General features: G+C 41.7%; 2 protein-coding genes across 2 annotated transcripts in view; one reads left to right on the top strand and one right to left on the bottom strand.

Moving 5' to 3' along the window:
* Positions 1–13,675, bottom strand: part of camsap2a (calmodulin regulated spectrin-associated protein family, member 2a) — a 47,434-nt gene extending 33,759 nt beyond the window's left edge. Inside the window, exons 1-2 of the mRNA XM_085774648.1 lie at positions 13,009–13,675; positions 7,919–8,178 (exon numbers count right to left, since the gene is read on the bottom strand). Of these exons, the coding sequence (XP_085630774.1) occupies positions 7,919–8,178; positions 13,009–13,147 (399 nt within the window). The 5' untranslated portion in view covers positions 13,148–13,675. The remainder of the gene's footprint in view (positions 1–7,918; positions 8,179–13,008) is intronic.
* Positions 13,676–14,399: 724 nt separating this feature from the next.
* On the top strand, positions 14,400–20,963 carry ddx59 (DEAD (Asp-Glu-Ala-Asp) box polypeptide 59). Its single transcript, XM_085774611.1, has 8 exons — positions 14,400–14,452; positions 14,718–15,595; positions 16,247–16,429; positions 16,554–16,643; positions 17,082–17,333; positions 19,421–19,573; positions 20,368–20,496; positions 20,592–20,963. Exons 2-8 carry the CDS (start codon positions 14,741–14,743, stop codon positions 20,844–20,846), a joined length of 1,917 nt encoding a protein of 638 aa, XP_085630737.1. The 5' UTR covers positions 14,400–14,452; positions 14,718–14,740; the 3' UTR covers positions 20,847–20,963.
* Positions 20,964–20,979: the final 16 nt, after the last annotated feature.

Below are 20,979 nucleotides of genomic sequence, written 5' to 3'. Positions count from 1 at the left end.
AATCAGCCTGGGCCAGTTTTTTTTATTGGAGTGCAATATTTTTTATTGATTATTTATGATAATCTCCAAAGTTGTTTTTTTTTGCATCTGTAGGAGCACAGAAGAGCCATGAACCTGAACAAGCAACAAACCTCTGCACTGCAGTCTCCTGGACCTCCTCTGGACAGAGGAAACACATTCACAGTGAATCAACATTAACTCAAGGGTGATGCAATATTGAAAATGCAGTCTGTTTTTAGTATCACAGCTCTCCTGTCCAGGCCCAGAGGTTCAATGCTGGGGGAGAAGTCAGAAAATTGAATCTGTCTAGCTTCGGGTAACTTCACGCCAACTCAGCTGGACATGGAAAAGCACTCAGCTGTGCCTCTCTCTGGTCTCTTTTGAAGGTCACCATAAGTACCGTAAAACAGTGGTAGTGGGTAAAAAGGAGGCACTGTTAGAGAAAAGTTTTTTACGGTAGCGGAAATAATGAAAGTAATGGCAAAAAAACGCTGCATATCTCCAAAAATATCCAGAATCAGGCAGGTGCCAACTTGCCGATGAGAACCAGTGTCAAAAAGGGAAAAAGGAAGAACAAAAAAACAATCAATCACAGACTTCATGATCGATTACCATGGCAACAAACGAAGCTTCAAAGCTTCGATTTTTTTGGGTCAGCCCTAGCAAGCGGACAGATTTTTTTTAAGCCTTCATTTTACCAGGTTAGTCCCTATAAGGACTAACTGAAAATGAGGTACAAACCAGAAAAAAGCACTTCCCCGATGTGTACCTCTGACTTCATGGACTTGATATAGCATGTGGTTACTAAGACATCATTATAGCGGCTCTGTCAGGCTATATATAAAATATAAGCAGTGCTTTAAACGCAATACAAGGTTCAGCATCTTAGTTTAGTACTGTATGCCAGCTTGCTAACATTTAGTAATGAACACTAAACACAAAGTACAACTAAGACTTAGGGGAATGCCATAACTTGGCAGGTGTTTGGTCAACAATCAAAGTAGTTTAATCTGGTGATGGTGTTAAACTTCAGGTCATAGGGTCAATTTCTCCTCTGGGGTATCTGTACCTGAACCAAATTTCACAACAGTGCAGTCCAGTAGCTGTCAAGAGCAACAGACTGACTGACATAACATCGTTTGAGTCACAGGAGCTTAATTCAAACTGAACTGAAACTAACTACTCAATTATCCAAATCATGACTTTTCCCACAAACATAGCTGATCAGTCTGCACTAATGCATTTCACCTAAACTGTCTCAATGAAGCGGAGCTGCATTTTGAATTTGGATAAATTCTGTTATTATAAATCAGGAATCTTTCTGGAAGTATAAAAAGCACCATCCCCTTTTCTGTCTTTTTAAGCACTTGCTTAGCTTTTCAAATTGAGAGCTGGCACCACTCCTTCAACAGCCTGTGCCACTGTGAGTTGAAAAAAAAAAAAAGCTCTCACATACACAATAGCACTTATACACACATTTGGATTCACAAAATACCAACTGTGAGGTCTGGCATCAGTTGTGGGAATGGAGCTTTTAAGCAACATACCTTCCCCCCTCCATATGCTCCAAACCCAACCTAGCAATTATATGGAAACCTCAAAGCTAACCTTAGAACACTATCTGGGGACAGGATCATGGCTACCAGCCAGTGTTGACCTACACTGGAGCTCCAAAGCCTTCCATCATGTTTGAGAAGGGCCTCTAGGCTGCAACGATTTCATGAGTGGTTAGTGATAAGATTTTAGTGGTTGATTAAACTGATAGTGAAGAAATATCACTTGTTTTACATAAATATGATGGACATTCACCTTGTGTTCACAGTGAGCCCCCATTGAGAATGCAGATAGAATTTCACTGCATTCATTATTTCACTGGCCATTGACCACAGAGGAAAATGTATTACCAGATTAATTTGGTACAATGCTGAATGCACAACTCATCATTATTTCTGAAGGTAATGCACTTTCATGCAACGTCTTTGTCTTTGTCTGAGAGGTTGCTTTTTTTTTTCTTCTTAAAACTTGAGTCTGAGCACAGTGCAACACATTATCTGCTAACGCATTGTCATTGATTTTTTTTAAATCTGGTACCAGGAGCTAATTAATTGTTCTCTTATGGGAGTCATTTCTTTATACTGCTGTATTATTGTATTGTAAGATTGCATGTTTACTCCACCGTTGTACCTGCTGAAGCACACCAAAATCCTCTCTGAGGTTTAATTCTTCAGAACTGCAATGAAAACGCATGTTGTAACAGGATAACTAATAAAAAAAAAAAAGAATGTTCTATCATCTAATCTCAGTAAATGGGATTCCAGTTTAAACCTCTGTCTGTATATGACCAGATCTGTATGAGCATAAATTCATTAAGGATTAAGTGCCAGTCAATAATGGGGAGAATCAGGTGAATAAATGTATTTCCAGGCCTGCGGAATAAGAACGAGTTATCGCAAAATCCCTGCTTCAAATCATAAAAGAGACACAAATGACACAGAGCTTCTCTATCGAATAATAAGCTAAAAGCACCACATTCAAAGATGTGACATTTAACACTGATGTGGTTTAATTATGCACTTTCACACGATAAATCTCTGTCAAATATTAGAACTCAAGTGTTGTGTCTCTAGCACCAGCAAAAACAGTACGTCACCTGTGGATAAGGTTTCCTTTTTTCAGACTGAGCCTCCAGACACTCATACACGATCCCTACGATCCCTAAACAAACCTCACAGGCTCCACAGGGACGAACCATGCCCTCAGCTAAAATACCTTCGAATGGAGTGGCATTCTCTCCTCTATCTCAACATCACTAAATCAATATTTACAAAGACAGTCGCAAAAGACAGAATGCATGCAGCTTCAGAGATCAAACACATTGTCAGAGCACTGTTGTATCAACTGATGAGACAAATCATCATGAATATTATTTCTCCTGCGTTGGGGGTTAAAAGCAGAGAACCATCCTGAGGATTTCTCATCCCTCTTATGTGGATTTTTCTACCCAAACAATAGAGAAAAAAAAAAGATGAATTAAAAAAACAAACAAAGCATCAGTGTAAATCATATTCTAACTCTACTAAGCTGCTCAGGACCGAGGACATCACATGGCATCTCATAACGTGCTCCCTGACTATCCATCCATACTGTACTGCCTGGGAGTCGCCGCTGGCATTGGGCATAACATACTGGCTGTGACTTGGTCGAGGCCGACGAGCACAGAAACTACTTGGATGGGCTTCCCTTCCACCCTGCTGCTTCAGCTCGTCTTTGTTCGTGAGATCAAGTGCAGAGGAAGAGAAAAGGGACAGAAGAAGCCAGTTTGATGTTGACACTATTTTTTTTGGCACGCACAGGTTACCTTTGTGTTCCTTCGCCGTGTTTGTGTGCACCGGCGTACCGATGTGCGTCTTTTGTGTGTGTGATGCAGCATCTTAGCAATGCTGTCTGCCTGCTTGTATGAATCCAGCATTTCAGCATTCTCTGTCTCGGAGCCTGGCAGTGTTCACTATAACAACCCCCACTACACACACACACACACACACACACACACACACACACACATACACACACCCTCCGAGCACGTAGCTGCACGTAGCTGCACGTACACACTGCACATGTGACATATGCAACCATGAGCACCCCCACTCTTGCACCTACCTACACACACACACACACACACACACCACGCATGCACAACACCCTGCCTTACTGGAGTGTAACCATGGAAACGGAGCGCCTGCCCAATAGGGGATGTGATGGAGGCAGCAGAAGAGAGGGAACAGGAAGAAGTGTATTCACCTCTATTCATCTCTGCCATACATGATTTGATGAATCAATCTGTCGCTGAGACTGAACTGGCAAACACATGTTTTAATCAATTCAGTTAAATATCAGTATAATGATGCTAATTATTGAGGTTTAAATGACTGTTCCTATTCGTTTAGACACATTTTTACAGATGCAAGTTTCTTCGATTGTAGAGTCTTCCAAATTACAATTTGCTGTCATTAGAAGTGCATTTTCCATTAAGGTTGAATTTGAAAGCACACTCTTAAAATAAGTGTGACAATAAACCTGCCTGTTTTATGGTTCCTCTGACATACAGTCACAGAGACGGCACCCATAAAGCGACTCAGAAACCATATAAGGTACTATGCCTCGTACTGTACAGTAAGTACTCACACAGCCTCTGTGATAGAGTCTCATTTAAACTATGCATTAAAGATCCTGGCAGCCACATGACCTATTTACAATATTATTAAATATTAAAGCTATTAAAGCCATGACACAACATCAATCTGTATTGGCCAAGGTAGTGCAGCTGTGCATGAAACCCTGCCCTGATCTCCAGAGAAAATGTCTGATTTATTCTCTTTTACTTCAATTTGGGGTTGGTAAAATTGCACCACCACCCATTTAACACCATTTAATGTAAACCAGTGAACAATCCTGTATCTGTGTGATGCTGATTTGAGAGAGAGAGTATGAGCAGCGCTGGTCTCCGTTCTCATTATCACTGCAGAGCTGCCCTTGAGCAAGGCAATAAACAGTCACTTCTCCAGTGGGGCTATTCGGCATCTACCAGATTAGACTGTGGCTCTTTTTTTGCAGCTTTTATGAATGTGGAGAGGAGCCGCCGTGCTCATGTTGAAGTAGAAGACTTAACGCCAACCACAATTTCTATGCATTAACCACCTTGTCTAGTGTGTATGGATACAGTCTTTTCATTCAAAGAGCACTTCTGTTCCCCTCAGCTTTGTCCAATTTGAGCCTCATGTACCAATACTCATAAAACACACTTACACATGCACAGGTGTTAAAGGGATAGTTCAACATTTTGGCAACGCGAGCGTTTTGGAGTTGTTCGATTGTGTATTTGATGAGCTTGATGAGGGAAACCAAGATATCCCATTAGCCTACATAGCGTAGTTCTGAGCAGCTCACGGCTCTGCCGTGCCGTTCTAAAAGCATCTTACACCGACAATTAAAGGTAACAAACCTAGGGATTATGGCAATAGGCCAATTTGCCAAAATGTTGAACTATCCCTTTAAGATTCCTTGGCTTGACTTCATTTATCAGACTCAGTTTGACATTGCCATAGCTACGGGGTTAGACTATACATCAGCTTGTCCATTCCTGAAGCTTAGACATTGTTTTTTAATTCTGCAGAGATTATCTGGTGGTGAGCTGACACTTTTAAAAGAACACAATAGAGAATAAGCGTAATCAAACTTTGCAATTAAAGCCTTTTCATAATGGCTTTTTCGCTATTATGGGGCTCACAGCAGTGCTTCATGTGGGCTGTAATGTGTAGTGCTATAATAATATTTTCAGATCCCGAGTCCACCTCCGCATCTCCCTTTCTCCTGCTCTATCTCTGCGAGCAGTGCAGGTAAAAGAGAGTGTCAGAATGTGTGTAGGCAACCGAGTGGGCGGCAAGTGTGATTTCTGGAGCCTTCGTCTTCACATGTGGGAATCCATCACGTGGCAGGAGACAGAAGGATGAGTGGGCAGAATAGTGACAGAAAGACAGACAAAAAAAATAAGACTACGATGAGAAGTCAGTTTGGCAACCTTGTGAAAACATCGGCAAATGTGCTCAGTTATGACACACGTCAGACAAAACATCAGCAGCATCCGAGTCTGTTGCTGACTGACCCACTCGCTCCCTCGAACATCCTCCAAAGTTGCTTATTCTGACAATTACTTTTCCTTGTGCAAACTGCTGAGTTCAGAAAATAAAGATGCTCTGCTAAAATGCCACGAAGCAGCATTTAATGACACTGCCGGTTGTCTTATCTAGAGGAGCTTACGGTTACCACAGCAGGTGGGGCGCTTAGTCTCTTTCTTTTTCACGGTTTACGTCAGGAGTAAAAAGCAGCCATGTTTTTTATTTTAGGAGAACCTCTTAGTCTCCCAGAAGAAATGGCGTTTCTGCCTTTTCTGCTCCACACATGGCCCCACAGGGCTCAGCCTGGACAGTCAGCTACCTTATCTGCCAACTTAAAACATCCTCTAAATAATAGAGGATCCTTACACCTGAGCTGTCAGTCCAATATGCAGCAGGTACCTAAGGCACATAAACTGCCTCATAGTGCTCAAAATCCTTATGGGAAAAGTACTGCTTGACAAATCTGGTGGAAATCTCATTAAATGGACAGCGTTTCTGTGCATCTACAATACATTTTGACCTGTGACATGTGTCACTTCATCTGAAATCCAAGGACAGTGGAGCAGAAAAACCAAGACAACCACTGCCTCTGCCAGAGAAGGAGAGTATATTGTAAGGTAGAAATTGAATTGTAAAATGGGAGGGAGGGATTGAAGTAGTCAAGAAAAATTAGTGGCATAAGGTGGGAGGCATCTAAAATGGAAAAGAGTGTTCAGGAAAAGGAGTGGGGAAAAGAGAATAGGAATGATTGAGGAAGAAGGCAAAAGAGGAAGAAAGGAAGAAAGCAGAGATAAGGAAAGGCAGAGGGAAATGTGTGGAAATTAAATGAGGAAATAAGAAAGTATGGGACAGATAAAGGGCAGGAAGAAGATAAGTAATAGGAAAGTGGTGGGTGAAAAGGAAGACAAAGGAGGTGATGTCAGAGTGATGGGAATGACATAAGAATAAAATGAATGCAGGATATCGGGTTGAAAAATGGAACAGTGAAATGCGGAGGGAGAAAATTAAAAAGGTGCTGTCACAGCTGTCTAGCAGCTCATTTTCACATTCACCACCACCTGCTCACTGACACACGCACATGCACAGACACACACACCGTCGCTCTCTGGCAAAACCAGTCATGTTATGATCCACATTGGGTCAAAAATCAAGTGTAAAACGCTTATTCAGCACAGAAAGAATAATGCAACCCAAATGTGAGAAGAAAAAAAACATAAACACAAAATTGTGCTGTTGTGTTTACAAGTCAAAGAGCAAAGTGAAATTACAGTTAGGAAACCATGTGACATATGTGCGAGATATGTATTTACTGCAATGCCAAATGTAAAGCACAACAAAACTTAAATAAGTTTTGAATTAGCATAGAAAGGAAATTAAAACCAGCAAGACTCTACAAACAGACTGCAGGCATACTGTGCGCTAATCATGTCTCAATTGCAATTCACTGAAGCAATACAGCCTCCCATTGAGATTTCGCCCCAAAATAATGAGGATCCCTCTCTCTCTCTGAATAGGCTGCCTACAAAGTCAGCTCTGCTGTGAGAGAGACAATACAGAGGGACAGAGACACTCACAGTAACACTGGAGGCCTTAACTCAGCTTGCAGCTGGAAAATGATCAACTTGAATCTCCACACGGTCCGTAAACTGGCACCTCTTTTATTATTGTTTTGAATTTTGTCACTTCTTTTCAGTTACTAGTTTGGTGCAATTGCTCTAAATGGCCGTTATGAGATTTTCTTTTACTGTTTGGTAAATGCAAAATGGATGGAAACCTCATTTCAGAAATCCTTGTGTTTGGCTTCTTTTAACTGACAGAGATCAGAAGATTTTGAAAGGATTTATTTTCTATTTTTAATCATTTGCTTATCCGTGCTGTGCTATGGCATTTCAAAATAAAATACCCTAATTAAAAGTGGCATCAGAACTTGCACAGGGAAAGCTGGCCAGTAAGGATGCAACTTGTAAAGAAGCACATGCAAGCAAAAGAATTACTGAATACAGGTACTGCTTCCTACATAGCTATTTCAGAAAGTGTTTTTAAAGTAAGTAAACACACGTGGATGAAAAGATGCCTGCAAGGGGAAAGAGATAATGTGCATGACACATTCCTCAAAGAATGAGGAAAGAAAAGGAAATATCACTGTATGGTACAGGACCTGTGTGAGGTTGGAATGTACCATAATAAAGACAAACTTGTCTCCCTTAAAATGAAAAGATAATAACAAATGGCGAAATCCCTCCTACCATTTGTAGCGGCCTCTTTCGAAGGTCCCTCTCAGTGACCAGTCTCTCCTGGTCGGTGACATAGAGTCCACGCTGTGCCAGTGCCTGGATCACAGCGTCGTGGCCCAGCAGCGGCTTGGAGTCGTCGCTCTTCAGGATGAAGCTGCCGGCCCTGCAGTAGAGGTCTGCAGACAGCAGGAGGCTGGCCACAGGAGGCTTCAGGTGCTCCTGCTCATACTGGTCCGTGTAGAAGGGATCCTTCAAGTCGGACGGGATGCTGTCTGTATGAAGAAGCGGGAGAAAAGGGGATCTGTTAGACATTCACTGACTTCCTGGGTGGCTCAATAGAAACAACATGCAATGAGTTGCTGGCAACCCAGACCATCAAAGGCAAAATACATGAGATGAAAGAGTAGAAAAAAGTGAGTTAGCAAAAGCTGTTGTGTATAAAAAAAAGCGAACTATTTTTTCCATTTCTCACAATTAATAGTTTATAAACAAATTAACAACCAGGTAGCCTTGAAATGAGCTGATGTACAGTGACACCAACTTTATTTTTTCCCCTGCAGATTCCCCTGCCTTTACTTTACTTTGGCAGGTCTGCTTCATTTTTTATTACCATGCTTTGACAATATCTTGACATGGATACGTGTGAATAGATCTCAGGGTTGCTATAGCAACTGCAGGAGGAGTGGAGGAACCCAATCGATTCATCTACTAGTCTGTGTATCTCCTGCAACTTCCAGCTCCCTGGGAACACCCCTCTCACCGCCTGTCTCATCAAAGACACAGCCTGCACGTGTGTGTGTGTGTGTGTGTGTGTGCGCACCTCCTCAAGCAAGTCCACTGCAGGAGGATAGTCTTCATATGATTAAAAAAAAAACGTCTTTCTTTTCCCGGCCTTTTGTCTGCCACCTTTCTTGTTAGTGTTTGCTTAGCTGGGAGGCATTTTTACAAACCACTGCTTGTAAAGACAAAGTGTAGCTTCAATGGGAACCAAAGCAAGTCCCTCTCTCTCTATAATAAACTAGAAAACCATGTTTAGATCCTTTCAAATGAGTTGTTACTGCTGTGTAGAAAATAAACATTAAATCACATGTCCATGCTCTTAAACGTTGCACTCCTCCAAGTCCTCTTCCCATCCTCCCACACTAGCACACACACCCTGACCAGTCGATGAATCACCTGCTTAGGGTGACCACTGTCAACAAGGTCATCTACAGGAGGACGTGGGTTTATTATGGAGCAGAAATGCAGACGGAGGCAGTAGCAGCTACCCAGGATATGTGCTTCTCCTGTAGGTACTACTACGTCCGTGTTATTGATCCCGGCAAAGAAATGAATCTTTCTCCTGGCCCTCCCCCTCCTCAGGGAGGTCAGACAGGTCAGGCTGAGTTATAGAGCAAAACCCCTGTAGCTGGTAGTGTGCCTCCACTTTGCTGAAGCAACAACAAATGACATTTTACTGTATTTCATTCATGTTGTTGTTATTATTCAATGCAGGCTTGCAGTTGTGGATAAGGGCCACATGTGAATTTTTCTTTTTTAGATTTCTGACTCTTAGAATCGTGGTTCATGTTGTCGTTATAATGCATCTTCTGCGGTAACACTTGTGTGTTGTGACCCAGTGTGCTGAGCTTTAAAAATACACTTAGTTTAAATGCCATTAAGTACCCAAACAACCCAAAACATCTGGAAACACACAACAAAAGCATCCATCTACAGTCATCAGTGCAGTCAAACAAACTCAACTTGATCAGATATATATCGGTACTATACAGAAAACTCCAAATTTAACAAATTGTTCAATTATGCTTTATATCATTATTCATTTATGTGGATAAAAGTCTGACTGTCTGTTTCACATTCACAATATTTCAGCCTTCAGTCGCTGACAGAGCAAAACCACTGGGGCTCTGAGTTTAATAGCCTTAGCTCAAGGGCATCTGCAAAGCATTTAATAGAGAGAGAATAAGAGAATACAGAAAATTACACTGGTTTTCATTCAGCACCTTTTGACTTTGACTCCTGGTCACAGGGGCTATTAACTGAGCTCTGCTTATGAAACACAGCCGTGTGGTACATTACATATCAGTACGTGCTGTTTGATAGTATCGCCTGATAGCCCATGATCTGCTGTTTTGTGTGCATCTCAATAGCATGTATTCGACTGTGTATTGGTGCAGTGCACTGGCGTAATGAGGCAGATGCATGTGAAGTATTCAGAGCAGCGTAGGCAGGGATCTGGAGACAAGCCCGTTCCCTCTCTTTTTCGTGCACTCTACCTCAGCCTCTCACTCTCTCTCTCTGGAGGGCCGTATTTTTGGAATCAACCCATTTCATTCAGCCCTGATTGAAAATACTTAGAGGATGTGCAGGAGATCTCATGTTTTCTGGACTATTACAACATAGTGGCAATAAATCATGGGCTTTGTGGCTACAGGAGAATAATAACACTCTGTCTGCACTGGTGATACGGGGTGACTGTTGGTTTTAATGTGACCAGTAAACAGACAATTACGGGGATCACAACAAATGAATGAAACGGATCATTTCACTTTGTGCAAAAACTCTGGTCAACCTAGATAGTTTTTAATGACGTGATTTAATACTATTTTTATCTGTACTTTTCTTCCAAAGGTCAGATTGGAAATACATGTTGCATAGAGTTTTATTATAGACAGTAGATTAAGAAAGTGACTCCCGTGCTCATGATTCAGTTTGAATGAATAATGTTGTTTTGCAACCCACTCTGACGTGATACATCAAGGATCTGTTTGCTATAGGAGGCAACCATCTCAACCTGTGGGAAACATTGTTCCCTATTAACTTCAATTAACTCTTAATGTATGAAAAGGGGCTTTTTTCTCTAATGAGTAAAGTTGTTTAACTCTGACACAACAAACTGGATTATAAACTCAGGACCCGCTGCTGCACTCTGACCGTATAACTCTATTTCTGAGACCCTTAAGAGAGTGATACCTCAGCAACAAACTCCTGAGGTTAGATTTCCAGAACCCAGCTTTGGACCAAAATCGTTTTCATTTCACAGTGTAACTGGAGCAAGGCCTCATTCATACTGCAGAATGTCTTTAAGCCCAAGCTACTGCTCTTCTTTGTGCGTTTAATGGGAACATATTTTAATTCTGTGTGTTTTAAGTGATGTGATTCATCTTTTCAAACACTAACCAGGTTGGCTATAAGCCCAAATCTTATAACTGTTTCAGGAAAAAGATGAACATCGAGTTACTGTAATGACTGAAATTTAAGTTCATATACAGTAGTGTGGGTCACATGGCTCATGAACAGATACGTGCTCATCCCATGTGTCACATGGGGAATTAAGGAAAACAGTCAGCAGCAGTATGAAAAATAATTTTATGTCATGACACTAAACATTTCATAATCCGCTTTTATACACACTGAAATTAGCAGATTAATAGATTTATTTCTATTTTATTTTTCTTTTCTATTTTTTTTCCTAATCTTTATTGTAAGCGCTTTGAGACTTGTTCTTCAGGTGAAAATGCGCTCTATAAATACAATTTATTATTATTATTATTAATAAGAACTAAAGAAAGAAGCAGGAATTGTATCAGTGGCATTAAGATGTTTTCAGAACTAAACTTTTAAATAACTGCATGCTTCCTATATTTTCAGAGCACTTTCTGCATTATCTACTGATTGTATAAGCATTTCAACTTCTTAAGGGTAAAAAATATGCATAAGAATATAGCACATTTCCACTTTGAAGGGTATATAACACAGGCTGATTCCCTGGTGTGTTATATCACGATGTATTATGTCTTCATTATAGACTTATGTTGAAATGTGACTTAAAGGAAGAAGCCACCATAGCTCAGAGGCACAATAAGAGGAGGAGTGAGGAGAGGAGTTCCTGTACTGACTGAGTATTGTCACTGTCAAACCACACTGTTGTAAATCCAGCTGATGGACAAAAGAGGGAAACAATGAGTTACATATAACAGTATGACTATGTCCACCCTAAATCCATCACTGCTGTGCACATCTGTTCATTCATAACACCTATCTGAAATCATATTTTGCATAAAAAGACCTGCCTTGCTTTGATTGTGCAGTGTGTGTCAGCTATGCAACCACAATTGGTCCTTTTAATCTCTGTTTTGAATCCTAGATTGATGCTGTGTGAGGTGAGTCTCTACTGACCAGTTATCACACTCAATTGCCATTTTGTTTTCACTGCATTGCTGGTGATGTGGGTGGTGACTCGTCAGTATGGAACCAGGCTATATCCTTACATTCCTTGCATTAACATGCCCTCTCTATGAGGCATGCATTTTTAATACTTCAGATAGGCCTACTACATCATGCAGTGGTGGTGAAAACGCTCTTTTATCTATATTGTGACTGCAAAAGACTTAACCCTTTAAATATCATATACTGCCAGATGATCAACATACAGTACACACACAAATCAAACAAGTCATAAACTGAGAAGGAATAAAAATACATTTTGTTATCATGATGCTTATTGGCTTCATCCTAATAACTTTTTTCTTTAACCTACATTCATGTCCACAAGCACAGCCCTTGTGTTCTATATACCCTGGTGAAAATGTACAAAAAGTCCCAAGTGTGATGTCTCTTTCTAAATTTGCCTTGGATGCAGCAGAGGGTGACATAATTTGGGACACCTTCACACCTCTCTAGCTCTCCACTGAACAGAAGAACATCATATTTATTGATCAGTGGCTTCCAGTGGAGCTGATGGTTTCATATTTCCTAGGGGGGGGGGGGTAATATTTACTGTCTGTCCAATAGACAATTAATTTAACATGATCCGCACAGGGAAACAGCAACAGAGCACAATGGTTTTCGTGAACCACTGATGGAAAAACACTGTAGATATCTCTTCAGGGAATACAACTGCCTCCGGAAATCAATAGTGAGACCTATATAGGACTCCATGACGTCGATTCAGATTCAAAATGTACACACCTATTACCCGTGTGTTTCATCAGGTTCTGCAGAAATGAGTTAATAGTTGATGACAGACATGCCCTTTAAAAGAAAGCACAGATTGCAGTGATAACATGCATGCAGCGTGCAGGTACAGTAAATACACCTACCTGTCCCGTACGCTTTGGCCACCAGCCATGTGAGGCTGCAACAGATTTTGGCTCTGGAGAACTCATAGTGCTCAAAAGACTTTATTGCTGGAGCAACGAAGGTCTTGTGGAAATCCCTGACGTCCTGAACTTCTCCCATATTTCTCCCTCAATTATACGGTTAGACCTTAGGAAGCTACCACACAGCGCCGAAGCATCCCACTAGTGGAATTTCGTGGAAAACAATAAATAGAAGAGTTAAATGGAGAGATGCGGTGTCTTTCCGACGATTATTCACAGGTTCTTTCAGTCATGAAACGCTAGGCTGGCTGTGTTTTCGTATTTTTTCAGTCTTGTTGACACAATGAATCGCTAGTCTTGGTGTTTTCCATCCATTCTGCTCCCTACCAGTTCAAATGGGCTCCGTCGGACCGAGCTGGGAAGGTTTCCTTGGGTTTCAGTGGAAAAAAAGAAAGCTGTTTGACCGGAGTGAAAGCGGAGAAATTTCCATTCTTTGGGTTCTTTGGGAGCAGACGGCTCCTGCCTTTCATGTCCATGTATTCTTGAATGGATAGCCTACGTGTTTAGCAGTCCCTCCTCTATTCAGTCTCTTGGTGCCGTGGTGCGGTTTTCCTGCCGCACTGTGGCTCTCCAAGCCCTGCACCTTTGTTGCACAATGCGCATGCGCGAATGTCGTCTTCAGCGACCGTAGGAAATAGTAAAACTTTTATTTCAGTTCTTTAGTTTGAACGGTACAAACACATATTTTACTGCACTAGATCGGATGGAATGACGTAAACTGGTTAAAATTAACAAATCTATTGATATGAAGTGATAATGAATAGTTAAAAAAAAATGTAACAATAGCTTTGGGTCTATAGCCTAATGCATTTTCCTGCAATAAATATCTGGAAAATGACAGCAGAAAGAGAAACGCTACTAAATACCTACATCGGTCTACCACACGGCTGCTGTGTGAAGTATAAAGGGAATTGTCGACTTTACAATAGACACTTGAATGTAGCACATAAAAGAGGGTAGGTTCAGGGTAGGTTGCATGTAAAGCAAGAAAACAAAGCTGGACTGGGTGTTAATTACATAAATCTGGACATTTTTTAAGGTTCTCTCTATCATATTGGCTTTATTCCAAACCATTGTCATTCCTTTTGATATATTGACTTTTAAAGCCCAATTCCCCAGTCACATCCACCACCCTCAATGGAAAACATGACTTCACATTATACCTTATAATATTAAACGTTTAATAGGTTAATAGTTCGTATATTTAATAAAAATATATGACAATTAAGTTTGTGAACAATAAGCCAATTACACGGTCACTATCAAACTAAAGCACAGCGGAGAGGCTGTGCTGCGAACCACATTTCCCGACGTGCCATGCGATAAACGTCATCAGTTTGCGTCGGTGATTGTTTTGAACTGTTGGAAGATTTGACGCAAGGAGGTATGTGTAGTGCTTTTAAACTCAGCGAAGATACTTGCCGGGCATTTATGAGTTAGTCATGTCCGAACCCTGGTTTAAGAAGTCAGGAGTTACATTTGTCTTTGTATATATCACTAAAGACGGATTTGTCACGCGGTGCAAATCGATAAGACACGGACTTGGTCCTATCTCATCTTTGTTACTAAACAAGAACTCATTTGAGGAACTTGACTAAATCTTTGACATTACAACTGAATGTTTACATGTGTTTTTTCCCCCTTTGTAGAGACATATTGATAATCCCTAAAAATGTTTATGCCAAGAGCACTGAAAGTGAAGAGACCAGCACAGGCATCAGGACAAATTTTGAGTAAGAAAAGCAAGGCAGAGCAGGATGAGAGGAAAGATGAAGGTACCTCAGAGACGCCTGTTCACAAGGAGGAACAATGTGGGGATACCAAAACACATGAAGGGACATTGCAAGCAAGTGGAGTTGCAGATCTGACAGAGAGCTCAGTGCCTGATGATGGACGGAAGTCTTCCCCACGTGAAACAGAGCAGGAGGAGGAGGAGGATGAGGAGGAAGAGGAGCCGGTCAAATCATTCAAAAAGAGCCAGAGATGGCCGGAGCCAGGGGAACCTGTCTGTGTGATGTGTGGTCGCTATGGGGAGTACATTTGTGACAGCACAGACAATGATGTTTGCAGTCTTGAATGCAAAGCTAACCATTTGGTGCAAATGGGAATGGGGACTGGGGCAGATGCGTTTAATCGTAAGGATGAAAACAGAGATGGAAGGACTCCTCAGCCTCCGCAGCCTGCAGCTGACACTGGTGGGACGGGTGGAAGTGAAGCAGGGTATTCCTACAGGGAAGATCGATTCATAGCAGGCCTCTCAGATGAACAGGTGCAGCGCATTAAACAGGAGCTGGGCATTGAAACCCAGGGGACAGATGTCAGGAGACCCATCATTGAGTTTGAACACTGTGCATTCCCTGCCACACTGATTGGGAACCTGAAGAAGGCCGGCTACGAGACGCCCACGCCGGTCCAGATGCAGATGGTGCCTGTTGGTCTCTGCGGCCGGGATGTGATCGCCAGCGCTGACACAGGCTCAGGGAAGACTGTGGCCTTCCTCCTGCCAGTGGTAGTGAGAGCACTTGAGGTATAGTAGTAAAACTGCTTGTTCCTACACAGATCAGTTCAGGGCTCCAGACTAACGTTTTTTACCAGGAGCACAGTATCCCCTTACTTAAAATTTTAGGAGCGCAAGCAGAAAATTTAGGGGCGCACACTGTAAATCGACTTGCAAAGCAAATTGTCACATTTCCTTTTCATTCATGATCCTCACACACATTGGTCTTCCACCTGTGATGACAGATACCAGATTCTTTGAGTTGTCCCTTCCATGTTACACTAGTGTAAAAAAAAAAAAAAAAAAAAAAAAAAAGGTACATTTACTGGTTGCAAATGTGCAAGTAGATGAAAAATTTACTTGCACTGTCTCAAATTTAGACACAGCCTGGAGCCCTGCAGTTTTAATCTGTAGAAAACTTAATTGCCATTCTGAGGTAGGATGGAATATAATAGTGGTTTGGATTTATGATTATTGTTTCCATTAAAACGGCTTGCAGATGTGTTTTTTATTGCATGCCACATTTTGTTCTTAGGGGACAATTAAAAGGAATTACCTACGAAGGAGAATTAACATCATCATTATTATTATTATTATTATAAAGGAGAGACTTTTAAGATAAACTGTGTTGAAAACACTACTTTCATTTTTATTAACATGCTGAACATTTTTTTGTTTTAGAAACCAGCTCAGAGTGTGCGCAGCCCTGTGGCTCTGATCCTGACTCCCACCAGGGAGCTGGCCATTCAGATAGAGAGACAGTGCAAAGAACTGGTGAAATGCCTTCCCAACATGAGAACTGCCCTACTGGTGGGCGGCATGCCACTTCCCCCGCAACTCCATCGCCTCAAATCCAGCATCAAAGTACAGTACAGAATACATTACTTTTTTCCCTAGTATTTGATAAATCTTTTCATCAAAACATTTTCTCATTAAATTATATAACTGTTTAGTTTTCTTAATTAAGCTCTCCCTCTAATCCCCTTAGATTGTCATAGCCACCCCTGGGCGACTCCTTGAGATCTTGAGACAGAAAGCGGTGCAACTGGACAAAGTGAGGATTGTGGTGGTTGATGAGGTATGACAGACACAGTGTAGGAGTTCAGCAAATTAGAATGTTGTGCTTCTGGGAACAAAGGACCTGTAATTTTAGATTAACAGGTTTCATTTAAATACCAGTATTTGATTTTTCTTTTTCAGTAAGATGCATCAAGGACAGTAATGTTTCAAGTGACTGGCGCTGTCAGAATCTAACAGTTGGTTCTAAAAATCCTCCAGGATACCAGCTCTGAAATGACTTTACTTAAATTTAATTAAGTTGTGATTAGCGAAAAATGGCTTTAATTGCTAATTTTGACAAATATCACATCATATCCCAAAACATGCTGTAAAACTGTGACTATATAAGAGCTGCACTGAGAAAAACTTGAATCGTCCCACTGTGCAGTGTTTAGTGTGTAGAAGCCACACTGTTTTGATGTGGACAGTCCACATGTATTTGCGATGTCTGCTGTAGGTGGACACCATGTTGAAGATGGGCTTCCAGCAGCAGGTGCTGGAGGTTCTGGATAAAGTCCCTGAAGAGCACCAGACTCTGCTGGCGTCGGCCACCATCCCAAAAGGGACAGAGGAGCTTGCGGCTCGTCTGGTCCGTGATCCAGTCCGTATTACCATCGGAGAGAAGAACCAGCCTTGTTCCAATGTCAGACAAATCCTGCTCTGGGTAGAGGAGCCATCCAAGAAGAAGAAGCTGTTTGAGATTCTCAATGTAGGTTGCAACCTGTTTAGATTTCCACTCAATAACTCTGTGAGGCGTGGTGGTTCCAATAATTGATGGTTTTTCTTATGTTTTTTCAACAAATCCAGTTCTCACTAAAACCTTAATACAGAGATTTTGGGTAGAGTATCTTTGTCCTAGTGCTTCCAATTCCAAACAAAGCTTTCTTTAACTAGTCAGCTGTTTTCATAGTCTTTTTTTCTTCTTCTTTTTTTTGTGTAGCCAAGACAAACCAGAAAGTGCTCTGGTAGAGACGTACATAGAAAATGGGTTATTGTCTCAGCTTCGATTCATCGCTCAGTCTCGACATGCACTGGTACCAGCTTGGTATTTTATGAACTAGTTGCTTAAAGGTGGGGATTCCTAAAGCTGCATAGACTGGTCTCCTCACTACACCATATTTAGACAGCCATTGCTGCTGCCCTGGCCCCCGTCTGGAGGAAATGGGTGGGTCCTGAGTCATGGCCCCACTCCAGGAATCCCAGCAATGGCTTGTACCATTTATACAGGGCAGGACAGGAAAGGTCTGCTGTAGTTGACTCGGTGAAGAAGTGTGGTTAGACCATTGTGTGAGTAACAGGAGATTTTCTGCTAAAGGGATGTTGTGATTGAGATTTTTTTTTCTATTCGTGACTGCTGTTATTTAATCCAGCACCATCTCTGAGCACTTTAGTGGGTGGGTCCTGCAGGATTCCTGTAGGATCATTGGGCTGTTAGACTGGATTTAGAGGGGACATCCATAGAAAAACAAAACTCTGGAGTGGATGGGACTTGGTTACAAATTGTTCATATGCCAGTGCCATTACAGCATAATATTGTTTACTCAAACTTAACTCAGAAGATCAAGTTCACACACCAAGTTCACACACCAACTGAAGCCAGATCAGTGGCCTATGAGCTGAATTTAATTTAACACAGAAGCCTCATCATTATCACTTTACCTTCCCCGATGCTGTAGGCAGAGACACTTGATTCATTAACAAGGGAAATAACAAGTTGGATTCAGGGAAAAGGAAGACACATGAAAAGCTCACTCTCATAACATTTATTTAGGCTGTGTAAAGCCCTTCTGTCAAGATCGTGGTAGGAAGGCAGTAAATATACTGGGACAGGGGAGAGAAGTAGGGAAGTGGTTTTCACTCATCTGTTAAAGTCTGGCTGCATTTAGCACTTGGCTCTGCTACATCCCCCAGTTAACATGTTTTAGTTGGAAAAACCCTGATACAGTATATATCCAGCCAGGTAAATGGAATCGTTTCTGAGCATGTCAGCCAGTCATTACTTATTTTCCTTGAACGTGTAGGTCACTAGCTGAAGCTGCTCCACTGCTGAATGATTAGCATTAATATAGCATATAGCATTAAAGCAGAAGTAAGCGATCCGGTCGTTTTGGCTAATGCTGCGTTCCAGGCCGGCTTTTGAAACCGTAAATTACAGCTTCAAGTCACGACTTACGACTTTGTAGCGTTCCAGGCAACCCACTCGTGTTTTTCCGACCTGTTTTACCTGTGAAAGTCACTGTAACGGCCACTCGTAACTTCCGACCCGTGAAGTCGTACCAGATCGAACTGGTACGACTTCACAGGTCGGAAAAACACGAGTTACGGGTTGCCTTGAACGCACCATAACGTCTTGTCAGCCGATGGAGTTAGCAGCCCCCGCCCTCGTCATGGATCTATTGGTCCTCGTCCCTACGTCACCACATTCAGGCGCATCCCTTGGCTGCACACACAGCACTTCATGCCGTTCTCTCTCCTCATTGGATAAAACTTGTAGGATACGAGAAAAGTTTTCTCCTCGGCTCAGAGCAGAGCAGAGTGACTGAGAGACCCGTGTTTCGGTCCAAACACTCTATGTAAGTGATTGCTGTCGGAAGATATAACTATTTAAGACTTATTAACACAAAAATATTGCTTACTTCTGCTTTAATAATATACAACCTATTTACAAGCACTCAATAGCTGTACATAGTGGCTGAATCTGTATGCACTGTAGTTATTGAAAAAGTTTTCATGTTGAGATATAAACATGTATTTTTTAAATCCCTGTTGACTCTGTCTTTCTATGTGGCTCTGCAGGACAGTAAGCTGTACCACCCTCCAGTGGTGGTGTTTGTAGACTGTAAACTGGGGGCCGATCTGCTGTGTGAGGCTGTTGCCAAGGTGACCAGCCTAAATACAGTGGCGATTCACTCTGACAAGACCCAGTGGGAACGTAATCGCATCCTAAGGGTGAGTCCAGTGGCAGCCAGGGCATGCACAGTCAAGTGGATAACTAGCTGTGCTCCCATTCTGGTGTCCACAGGAGGGTTTGTTCCTGATTTTCCATTAGCTGGTAGAGCACAGCCACTCAGAGCTGAGACATAACTCTGCTGCTTTTATCAGGATATTGAATGCACAAGGATTTTAATGTTATTATTATATCAAGGCTGAAAGAACTAACAGACCATCTCATTCGCTCAGCCTCTTTGTTAAAAAAACATGAAGGCCAGATGAGCTGTGGTTTTCAAACCACAACTACTTTGGAAAAAGCAACTCTGAAAACACAAGGAAAAGCAAAGTTGAGAAGTAAAACATAGTGGCTGTAGTAAGGCAAAACACAATCCTGATTTTAATTTCAGATGCCAACAGCTGGTCACCATTCTCAGTAAAAACAGAAATAAAAATGGAGCAGCCATCAGATTTCATAGTTTATTCATTTGAGTTTATTCTTAAATTTGAGTTTGTTAGAAACCAGTGGCTTCTTAAAGGTGTACAGAAAAGAAAAATGAATTCGATTCCACTCTGAGTCCTAACATTAGTGTAATAACTCATCTATCGGACGATGTAGCCCAAACTTTGTGGAAAATTCTATTTTCGAGTAAATCCGAGATGAAAGTGGGGTAGTTTTTTTTTTCGCATTGGATAATGCATGCACACGAATTATGTGTCATGCTGCTCACGAATGTTTACAGCCCTTGTAGAGTGGTTATCATACTAAACGTGTCCACCAGTTCAATGTGTGCTCTCCTCTGTGGTGTTTTCAGGGTCTCCTGGATGGAGACTTTGAGGTGGTGATCAGTACAGGAGTGTTGGGCAGAGGACTGGACCTGGTCAACGTCAAACTGGTGGTTAACTTTGACATGCCCAATACAATGGATGAGTACGTCCATCAGGTTAGTAATAACTGATGTGGGGACGTGTTCATCATAAAGTTTTATTTTTTTATGATGAAAGTAGTATATTCCCACTTTCATCTCTTCCTATCCAGATGGGCAGAGCAGGGCGGCTGGGACACAGGGGAACGGCCATTACTTTTGTCAACAACAACAACAAGCGACTGTTCCTGGAGGTGGTGAACAGGGTCAAGCCCACGGGATCCATCCTGCCTCCACAGCTCTTAAACTCACCCCACCTCCATGAGCAGCAGAGGAGGGAACGACAAAGGAGCAAACCTGAAGACACACTTGTCACCCAAAACAACATCATAGACATCATTAGGAAACATGATGCTCGCAAGAAGTAGCAAGTTCCTCCTTTCATTACTGCGATGGTGCTGTCTATTTATTGAAGAAGTACTAAATGTTTATGTTCTATATTGTACATTATTTTGTATGCTGTCTTTTCAAAAAAAATAAACAAAAGAAGCAATTTTGTAG

Source organism: Trachurus japonicus, chromosome 4 (genome assembly GCF_045865225.1).
Source record: "Trachurus japonicus isolate A0001 chromosome 4, Traja_1.0".
NCBI classification, from domain to species: Eukaryota; Metazoa; Chordata; class Actinopteri; order Carangiformes; family Carangidae; genus Trachurus; species Trachurus japonicus.
Note: the sequence above shows the minus strand (reverse complement) of the source record. Positions and strands in the feature narration are given on the sequence as shown.